This window comes from Barbatula barbatula (genome assembly GCF_947034865.1).
Source record: "Barbatula barbatula genome assembly, chromosome: 1".
In the NCBI taxonomy this organism is placed as follows: domain Eukaryota; kingdom Metazoa; phylum Chordata; class Actinopteri; order Cypriniformes; family Nemacheilidae; genus Barbatula; species Barbatula barbatula.
The window spans coordinates 34,902,000-34,913,664 of NC_136766.1; the positions used below are offsets into that span (position 1 = coordinate 34,902,000).

The window sequence follows — 11,665 nt, forward strand, 5'->3', positions numbered from 1 at the left end:
CTTTACTTTTGGCAGACTCTATAACTGTGTATATTTGTTAGTCATAATAGTTTGCTGAAATATGTGTAAAATGCTTCTAGGTCTTAATACCATCTTTCCCGTGGGAAGATATCTGATATTGGAATCATTTTCTTTCTTTCTTTGTTGTCGACATCTAACAGTTCTCCTCCTGGCTTCACCAACGGTCTACCTCTGGGCTAAAATGACACTTTTTGTGTATGTAATCATACTTAAATATTGTACCTTGGATAAATAAATTTAGCTGAATGCAACATATTTATTTTTAATTATTCTCTTAGCCCTGTGAATGTTGTTTAGTAAAGGTCAATGATGCCTTCTCTCTATTAACAGTGTGTTGCAGTGCTGTGCAGAGACCTTTGGAGGGGCAGGTGCTCACGATTTTCTGATAGCGATCCACATAAGAAAATACAGTAGGTGATCCAGGCTCTGTGTCTTTGAACACCTGAACTGATTTGGATAAATTCATTGAACTTACGGTCTACCTTCTGGCTAAAGCTATTCAACTATAACATGATTTACCTTCTGGATGAAGTAATTATTTTCACCAAAGGTCTTGCTCTGGGCTGAACTAACTAAGTAGAAGTCTTATACGGTTATAGAGAATAATATGAATTCTAAAAAATGTGAGGTCATTTCAACCCAGCAGTGGGGACAAAAAGGGGCAACCCCAACCGCTGGTTTAAAACAACCCAGCATAGGCTAATTTACAACCTAACGGTTGGGGTCATCTCTTTTGGACCCAACGCGGGGTTCAGATAAGAAAAATATGAGAAATGAAACACGCATGCATTGAAATAAAATTCATTTTATTGAGACTAAGAGGAAAGGAAGGGTTGCAAAGCGTAAAGGGGTGAACTTGTCCAGACAGAGCTCGAACTCTGGTCACTGAGCCACATATAGTTCACAACGTGTACCTTGGACAGTTTCGGTGAAGATTGCTGCTTTCCTCATTGTTTTATAATATAAATGTTCTTCATTATATTGTACTTCTGTTTTCCTATTTCCCAGATTAGATTTCTGATATCTGTTGACTGTTATTTCAAAGAATTATGCTTCTGAATTGTGACATCTTTATGACAGTATGACAGACATTTTTATGACATACATCACTATGACAGGTTCACACTCCCTAAATATAAATATTAGTGATGGGCAACGATTGAATCGCATTCAACGCATTATTTTTTTATATTAGCAGTTCATATTTTTTACTTAAAATATTTCTCGTAAATTTCAACTTAAACATGAATGTAATCAAATTTAATTTAAAATGAAAGCTATCTGTCACTTCATGGCATTAACGTTCTGCCAAGGTTTATATAGAAAACTATAACGATTATTGATTTTATTGCTTATACATGAACTCTCTTTCAACATTCTTTCAATACAAAGTGTAAAGTGTACTGTATATAAAACACATCTTTAACAACTAAATTATTGTGTGCTATGATTTTCTTTATCTTATCAATTTGTATAAGGAGAACATAATTCCTTTAATATAAGTGTCATGGGCCCATTCTTTGTTGTTTCATGAACACTAGAACAGAGATCTTTATTATGTTGCTGCCACTTTAAGAGCATGCTATACAGATATATACGCATCTAATACAGTGACGTGTTTACATAAATGAAACAGACTACTTTTACAAGGTTCCATGCTCATAAGGGAATTTTGACCTTATTTTGTGTTTATGTGTCAGTTTCAGAGTAAGAAGACGTGAAAAAGAACTCAGTTTTATGGTTTTCGCTCTGACTCTTTGGGCATGCATGTTTAAACATGTTTTACATTTATTCATTTGGCAGATGCTTTTATCCAAAGCAACTTACAAGTAGGAGAGCAATTAATTTAATTCTATTCTATTTTATTTATATAGCGCTTTTCACAATGAGCATTGTTCCAAAGCAACTTGACAGGAGAAAATAAGAAAAACTGAAAAACACAGCACAGTGCATGGTGTTTATCGAACAAGCAAGATTATTCTCCCGGTGGTATATTTAGCATGAAGTGAATGATTGGCTTAAAATATGTGTCTTAAATCTAGATTTAAATTGGCAGAGTGTGTCTGACCCTCGAATAGTATCGCGAAGGCCATTCTAGAGTTAATGTGCTACGTATGAGAAAGCCCGACCCCCCCCCCTTTGGTGGATTTAGTTATTATAGGTGTTATCAAAACAGTTTAGAGATGTCTTGACGTAACAAATGCATGAATAAGCTTCTCTGTTTGCTAGTAATGTTTCCAAGAGGCAGCATGTATATGGAGAATAGCAAGGGTCCTAGAACCGATCCCTGAGGTAATCCATAAATTACTTGCGTTAGATTTGATGATTCCCCATTTAAATGGACAAATTGATGTCTGTCTGATAAGTAAGATCTGAACCAGCCCCGGATTGGCTAATCGGGAGCACCGGGAGAATTCCCGGTGGGCCGGTCAGTTTTTTTGGCCGCGAGGGCCGGTATTGTCATGGCACGGTTGAAATGTGGCTTTCCCTAGGCTGCCTTCACTCACAGCAGCCCTAATCTTTTTATTTATTATTTTATCGCAGCCCCACTCTTTTTTATTTCATATTTATTCGCAGCCCAACTCAGAGCGCAGCCTGCAGGTTAATGATGACGTGATTATCTTTTGACTCCCTGGCCCCGCCCCCGACAGCGCCACTGCAAGTTGCTCAAAATAAAAAAACGTCAGAAAAAAAAATGGATGACAGAAAGCGCAAAGGCGGCGCTGAAAAGGCCAGAATAACAAGCAAGAAAGCTCTGGAAACTGACGCGGCCAAATGTTCTAAGCCGACCACATTTTTCTCAAAACAAATGAAGACGACGAGACGGCCGGTAAGCTAACGTTAAGGTATTTAGGAATAGGAGCACTGCAAGTTTCTAGCGGCCGTGCAAAACAAATGCAGGGTGCAAGCTAGCTCATTGTTAGAGCACCCGTCCCCCATTCGGACCGACGTCGGTACGAAGCCTGCGTTAATTAATGTTTTAGGGTTGTCCATGTTTCCTTGAAGCTACACTTATGCAGAGGAAAAAGAGATGAAACAATCATTAGAAATCATTGTGCAAAAAGTCAGATAACAGTCCAATAGTTTTATTATTTAATTAATGTTCTCATATTTGTAAAAAATATTTGAAGTTGTAAAGCAGACGTTTCATTAAAATAAATTATAGTGTCATTAGACAGTGCAATACATTTTATTTTAATCTTTTGTAATTTATATTTTTTTCCTTATTTCAATGTTTGGATATTTATGAACACTAATTCTTAAAGAAAATAGATTCTGATACTGTCCGGCTATTTACTGTTCTAATAAATCTTCACTGTGAAGCAAAACTTAGGCTACTGTATTTTCACTGGATGACAATGAATTCAAGGCTGTAGAGAACAGTGCGCTATTGCAGACTTAGGTTTTAATTATCATTATTTTAATATAGTCAGTCGTAAACTAAAGTGGGCCGGTCTAAGGCATGAAACTCCAGGGCTGAAAATGAGTCCCAATCCGGCCCTGATCTGAACCATTGTAGTGTCTGTCCCCAAATACAGGTATAATTGTGTAAGCGATCTAGAAGTATGTTATGGTCTACGGCAGGGGTGTCAAACTCATTTTAGGGTAAGGGCCGGATGGAGAGAAAAGTGACAATGTGCGGGCCGAATCACCTTTTTAAACCATATTGCACCAAATTACAAATAAATTAGCAAAAAAACTAGAAAGACATACTGTTCTGTAAAAGGTGCATTTAATAAATCCTCAGAACGGTTCAATAACACTCTTATTCCTCTTTGAAAAAACTATTTTGTTTAGGTAAAGGCAATCAAAACCCTTTCCTTTGAATATGAATATTTTTTGTCAGATACTTTTTAAACTAGTAATGACAAAAATGCAACAGACTCTATTTGTGTACAGACGGTCACATTAAATATGAACCATACAAGCTATACAATATAATTCACTAATAGGAAAAACTGCCTTAACATATTTAACAATTAGTACAGTAGTACAACTTCACTTTGGATATGAACATTAAATATATACTAGAAATTCCCTTTAACAACAAAAGATCTAGATCGCATCTGCATTATGATTTTAATTCCTGACATCTCTTTTCTTCAACCACATCAATCTCATGATGTCATTTAGCTGTCTGTTTGTGAGTCGAGATCGCAGGTTGGACTTGTTAATGTTCATTACCGATTCTTGATGAATTCTCCCTCTGAAAACGGCTTTGATCCCGCTGCGATTTCGTTGGCAATCAAATAGCTTTACAGCTTCATCAGTCTCTGTTGTTTTTGTGATCATTGACTGCTTTTTTCCGAGGCTAAAGTTAAATTATTGACTTTTCGAAGTTGTCCAGTGTATTTATCATATTTCTCTGCGTGTGTGCCGTTTAATATTGTACTCGTTTTGCACAGCCACGGCTTGTGAGCAGATTAAACATACCGGCCTACCGTTGAACTCACAGAAGAAATACGTCTTCTTCCGTCAGTTTTCTTTATTTGGACATTTTAAAATCACTAGTCCTTGCCGCACAACTTAGCCGACTTTGTTTTCGAAATGTAGGCGGCGCTTTAGAATGCGCATGCTTGTTAGGGGTTCCGGCAGAAGCCCAATTAAATGATCAATGATAAAATAAAAAATTTAATGAAACAAAACATAATATGGCAGCGAAAACCTGATTGTATTAATAAACTTTAAATTAATTAAAATAATAATAAACTTTTATTTCATATTTGTATTATTTTTCAAATCTTCCCTCGGGCCGTATTGGACGCCTTATCGGGCCGGATACGGCCCGCGGGCCGTATGTTTGACACCCCTGGTCTACGGTATCAAACACAGCACTAAGGTCAAGCAGGACCAGGAGTGAGATGTTACCTTTATCTGATGCTATAAGCAGGTCGTTTGTAATTTTAACGAGCGCAGTTTCAGTGCTATGATGCGGTATAAAGCCTGACTCGTGTATGTCATTGTTTTGTAAGAAAGAGCACAACTCCCAAGGTATGGGAGATTTGAAGTCAGTGTTTTTGTACTCCATTTGAAGCTCTGGCTAGAGGGCAACAGACCTTGACTTTGATTAAGCTAACCAAGGCTTTGTGCCTCTGCACCCTTGTTATTCATCTATTATTTCCCTCTGATTAAAGGGATATGGTTATGGTTAGAGTTTGGAGTGGGTGTAGACTTTTTCTACAAAAATGCTGTCAACAATGTTGCCATATTTGGCTAAATCTGTTCAAGCGAGATGGTGGAACCCAGTGACTGCAGTGACAATATTGTGTGTTTTGGGCCATATTCTATTTCAATTGAATGTTGTTAAAGGGATGAGATATGCTCCGTCTCTTCTTCTTCTCACTGGAAACTGCTCTCTCTGGCTCTTCTCCTCTGGGCTGTTCTCCTTGAGCTCTGCTCGTACTTTTTTGCCACTCTATAGGCTATGCTTCCAGGCACTCCTCTTTCTTCTTTTAAACTTTATTAGCACTTACATTTAAATTATTTAAATTATTTTAAACGATCAATTTAAATATGTAAATACAATTATTGTATCTGTTAAGCAAAAAAATGAATCTGAATCTTTGAGCTGCGGCAGGCAACCCCCTTGGCCTATTGGATTTGTATATATATATCTAGGCCTAAAGAAAGCATATATTTGCACCTCAGTATTTTAGTACATTATGAAACAGCATGCAATAATAAAAATTTGAGTGTAAATGATCATTTTTATTCAATTAATGCCACATTATTGAGATAGTTAAAGCCCTCTATACCCTACAAGATAAACGCTTCATTATTTATTACCCGTGAGGTGTTTTATTTCCACTTGAGCCATGAAAAAAACGCCTTTCCACTCTGATTAGAAATGGGAATAAAGGATGGGTGAACAACATATTCTTGTACAATCCGACTGTTTTTACCAGGAGTTGTAACAGAGACCAGCTCATTTTCTCCGTTGTCTGATTTTCTTATCAAGAACGTGTAAAACAAAATACTCGTACAGTATACCACAGACTCATGGCCGTAGCCAAGGTTTGAAAATAAGGTAGGTCAGGGGGTGTGGGGTGTTAAACCTAATAATGATGATAAATGCTATAAATTATTCACTATGAATAATTTAATGATTAATAAAGTTAACAAATTTTAAACTTATATCTATGGACAAGGCTTAGCAGTGGCTAGAGTTTTTCTAAAACAACTTGTGTTAAAGATTGATTTTGCTCTGCGACGAGCGGCTTCGTCGTGATGTCACGTCCGATTCGTTTTGTGTCGGACGTCAAACTTTGGTCAGAACGATTCGTTCAAGAGTCGAGCATCACTATAAAGTGTTACCGTTCACTCGTGCGTGTGATAAACAGGTCCCGTCATGAAATGAGCAGAACAAATTGTTGTGTAAATCGTTCGTTATGGATTCACAATGTGTTGAAATCGAAATTAGGACAAAATTACATTGATCTTCACCTCCAAAATTGTGTATATTATCGTTCACGTAAACATTTTTTTCACTATTAAATCATATATCCCATTTTACGTTATTAAACTAGTTTTCATTGGATTTACAACCAATGCGAAGAAATATTTAATTAACGCATTTGAGAAAAGTAGTTTAAACATGATATTGATATGGTCTTCAGTCTGCTGTGAATCTCGCGATAAATTATGCGAATGCGTGATTTGGATATTACATTGACTCAACAAATATTTTTAAGTTGAGACAAAGAACACTCACTTATAAAATCTTCGAGACAATCAGAAATTTTACATATTTAACAAGTTGAGTGAACAAAAAACTGCAAGTTCCGTCAACCTAAAACAATATGTTGATGGCGGAATAATTTTTGCAGTGTAAAATGATCTTTAATTACAGATTATCATGTAACTAACATGAATGAATAATTTAAATACATGATCATCATGTGCATTTCGTGTGGTTGAAAATGCCTTTGGCATCTCCGCTGAGGCTATTTCGCACCACTGACCCTCTTCACCCAGACAATTGTCAGCAGTCTGTCTGCATATCTTCCTCCGAGACGAAACTCTGAAGCATGCACACCACCTGGGCTGGCCGACAGAGAGGATAAAGATCGCCGACTTATGGGGGGAGAGTGGAGGAGACAGGAACCAGCACTGCAACCTTGGCAAGTAGGAAAAGCCAGAAATTTCAGCATTCAAGCCGGAGAGCAGAGAGAAACCCTTAAAGCCTACTTTGTGTCCCGGCATTGTCCCTTGGCTAAACTCATTTGTTTATTGGAGTGCATATCTGTGTATCAAACTGTTCAACTAAAATTACACTTTTTATTGATTACTAACAATATGTCATTTTTATTAGTAACTCTCAAACCTTTGGTGTTACTTTTGTAATCACACCAGTAATGACAGTAAAATCCATACATTTGACCTTTATTTAATTTGTTAAACAGACAGAAATAAACAAACTATTTTCTGTTTACTTGCTCATTAATTACCCTGTACTGTTATTCCCAGAATAAGGTATACCTTCAAAATACCAAGTACATGTATGTTACATGTACTTGGTATGTATGTAATGTTCATTCAGTTATAATGAGTTTGCTGGCATCTGGTGGCGATTTTTGTGTGGTGTTTCTTTTATTTGGACTCTGGCAATAGGGTGCAACTAACAGGACTTGATGATCTTCTTCCCTGATCTTGCACACGACCTGTTGGGGGGGAAGGCATACTCCGGCCTGTCCTGTGGCCAGCTGTACTGAGGCATCCGTGCCGAGGGGCGCCTCGGTCAGGCAGTACTAAAGCAGTCAATGAGCAAGGTGTCCAGGGAGTTCAACAGGTCCACCTGTGCGTGCCCGGAAAGTCTAGGTTCATGTGCTCTGTGCAGGTGGAGAGCTTGCCCTTGTCCCAGTTGACCCGCAGGCACAGTCGGACGAGGTGCCGGAGCAAGAGGTCCCAGTCGAAGATAACTTACACACGAGTGTCGAAGAACACAGACAGAAATGATTGATTTGAACCAGTTTTCGGTGTAAGGCTAAATCTTTCTGTCATCTTGTTGTTAGGTGGAAAACCTATAACCAATAACATTGACAACTTTGTATTTTCAACCATTGTCCTCAAAAACTGTATTTAATTACATGTAAAGGAATCATGCACCCAATGTTTTACTATTATAAGTTCATCTCACGTATAGTGAGGTCTTTTGTTAGTATATCTCTGGTTGTACAGAGTAGACTCTTTTTTTCTAGTTTGGGGGCCCCACCAGATAGTAAAGACGTGTGTTTCAAGTTATCACGAGGGTCTTATTGATTAGGCATACTAAGGAAATATCTGTTATATGGTAAACCTCGATAACTCAGTTTGACGGGTGTGTGGGAAGACATCTACAAAGTTCTCCCCCGACCAGACGGAGTTCAGTTGTTCTGTTGTTGTTCTCAGTGGTTCAGCCGTTAACTGGGCGTTATGTCTTTGATTGCATCTTTAATATTAAAGCCTTCCTTTGGCAACGGAACTCACATGTGTAATGATTTAAAACAACTTTAACCTTGTGTAATGATTGAAAGTCAGACAAAGTTATGTGAAAAACAGAAAGAATACGTTGATGCGGTATCAAGTTGGTGATTCATTTTTCAAGAACCCACTTTTTATGCAGAATATTTGATGACAGACCAAGAGCTTCGTCTGTTTGTTTAAGAAACACTTTATTAAACATTTGAATCCAATAAATGTAATTTAGGGGTTCGTGCAGTGTTTCATAAACCGTTTGGACACCCAGACGCGTCTGACCCTTCATATGACTTTCATGCCCTGTTTGCAAAATTCTATTTTACCCGAACTAAGAAAATAATATTGCATACTACATAACCCATAACAACATGTGGATGTAAGTGTATATAAGGGGGAGAGTAGGCTACATGTTTTTTGGGGATACGTCACTAGAATCCCATCTTGAAAGTGGATTGATCTTATATGAATGGGTGTTTTTCACAATCACCACCATATTCATCAACACATCACCTCAGTCTCGAATGTTTTACTTATTTACGAACCTTTCCGAGTAATAAAACGATCAACACACACGAGTAATATGAACAATTTATATAAATATAACTGAATAAATATGAACATCACTGACAGTGATTTGACATACTTTAAATTGATTTTCTTTAATGTATTGCTTTTAAATTTTTCAAAATTAATGACCATTTTCAATTTTTTTACGGTTTTAAATTGTAATATACTGTACAGTTTAATATAAATGCAAAAGCAGAATCAACGCTCACAAAAATTTGGTTTATACAACACAGTGTCGTGCGTTACTGTTCAGACACCAAACGAGCAGAAGATCTGAAAATATCTCTATAGAACTTCAACATTTACAGAAATAACATTTCCATTTCTATGCCATTCTATGCTGGTCCGGCTACACTTCGCTTTGACAGACAACGGAAGCTCTTAAATGGATAAAGCTGGCGGCCCTTTGTGTCAAACACCAGAAGATCACATGCGGATTTATTTGCTGCTGGTGTATTTGGTGACGGCTTTGGTTCCCTCGGACACGGCACGCTTGGCGAGCTCACCGGGCAGCAGGAGACGCACGGCGGTCTGGATCGAGAAGGGTCTGTCTGCAGACCAGATTTCATTCATACAGTATTAGATAGATGTAAAAGTATTGTTTTAATATATAAGATGATGTTTTCGAAAACTAACTTAATCCTTATGATACCAGATCTATCGCATGATACTTGGGTAACGATACCTGTTCTTCATACAGTCATTTATTGAAGAACTAACGTTATCTAAATTAATTTTGTAGCGTTGCTTGAAAACTAAATATTCAGATGATTCAGATTATTTATATATTCAATAACCTTGTGCATACAGTACATTAGCTTGTACAACCTTATATTTCTACACAGCAATTATTATTTACGTATTTGTTTTGTGCATTTTTGACAGGGGCATTGCACATAGGATAAAACCCGTAAAATGGACTGAAAGGTATCTATCCATCCATATATCCGTCTGTCTATTCAAATCTATCTATATATCTAAGTCATATCTTGTCGTCCATTTATCTATCCCATCCATCTCTTTAAGTCTTATGTATCTATCTTTCTATGAAATTTTGCCTATTCCCGCCTTTCATTATATTTAAGGGTTTTCCAGTACAATCATATGGCAACGACTGTGGTGTGTTCATGTTGATGGTAAGTACATTATGTTTGTAGTTAATATTATATTGTTTTGCCATAATACTGACTTCTCTTTCATGTATAGTCTGCATTGTACATTGTGCCTGATGCCCCATTTGACTACACAATTGTAAGTATTAGTACAGTTTTCAATAACTTTGAGACTTTTTTTGAGACAAAAGGCATTGACGTTTATGTTTTGAGCAGCAGGACATGGTAGAATGGTAAACATGCTAAAGAATGGCAAAATTGAACAGGGTTGTCCACAATTTCGCCAAAAAACAGACGTGAGCCATCCTGCTCTTTATATATATATATATATATATATAAAGAGCAGGTGGATCTCTCTCGACGTAATGGTGGAGCGCTTGTTGAGCGCATCTCAAAGATGTGGTTAACGAAAGAGTTCACGATGTCCATCGCCTTCGAAGAAATCCCGATGTCGGGATGAACCCGCTCCAGCACTTTGTACACGTATATGGCGTAACTCTCCTTCCGGGACTTCCTGTGCTTCTTTCCTCCCTTAATGGTGCTCTTCACGACGGCTTTCTTGGATCCTTTCTTAGGCGCTGCTGATCTTGCGGGTTCAGGCATGATCACTTTCTGTCATCAAACTCAAACTGATGGGGTTCCGTGGCGGTGGAGAGGATTTTTTACACGGATCATACGCACGCCGGTCTGCATCTCTCTTTTGCCAAAAAAGTACATCCGAGGGAACCATCAGGACAACAGCAGATCATTTATAAACAAACAAAAAATTAAGGGACCTAAAATTGAGCCTTGGGGTGGGCCCATTTTATCACTCATAAACCCAGATATTTTATCCTCAATTTTTACACACTACTCCCTTTGACGTAGATAAGAGGCAAACCACTCTTTTGATTGTTTGCCAAAAGTAAATGTACTGGACTTGGATAAAAGAATAGGCTAACTGTGTCAAAGGTTTTTTTTAAATCGATAAAAACAGCACCCATCACATGCCCCTGATCCAAAGAGTAGCCTTTTCTAAGAAATAACAAATAGCTGTTTCTGTTGAATACTGTGGTCTAAAGCCAAACTGATGTTGATGAAGGAGATTATTACTTTCTAAATCATTTATTAATTGTTCCGCCTTAACGTTCTCTAAAAGCTTGAGCAAGGCACCTTACTCCTGATTGCTCTGCAGTAATGTGCCACTGTAGAAAAAAAAACTACTTCTATGTCGTAAATGTAAATGTAAAATTTATATTGGACGATAATTAGAAATTCTATTCTAAGAATTCTAAGACTCCTGACTATAAAGTGGTGTAACGCTTTTGTCCCAGCTTTTGAAAAAACACCTTCCCTGATTGATAAATTTATCAGATGGGCTATTGGAGGTGTCATCAGGAACTATATCTTTTAATTAAATTCATATCTAAATTCTAAACATCCTTTGCGGTTGAATTTGGTAATATGTTTATGATTTTTGGATATTTCTAGCGCTCTCAGTCCTATAGCATATCTCACTGAGGACACAA

General features: G+C 37.4%; 1 protein-coding gene across 1 annotated transcript; it reads right to left on the reverse strand.

Annotated features, from left to right (window-relative positions):
• Nucleotides 1–9,483: 9,483 nt before the first annotated feature.
• Nucleotides 9,484–10,760, reverse strand: LOC306901766 (histone H2B 1.1-like; the record flags this gene model as incomplete). Its single annotated transcript, XM_079469819.1, has 2 exons — nt 9,484–9,596; nt 10,520–10,760. The coding sequence occupies 2 exons, from the start codon at nt 10,758–10,760 to the stop codon at nt 9,484–9,486; spliced, it is 354 nt and encodes a 117-aa protein (XP_079325945.1).
• Between the last annotated feature and the right edge of the window lie 905 nt (nt 10,761–11,665).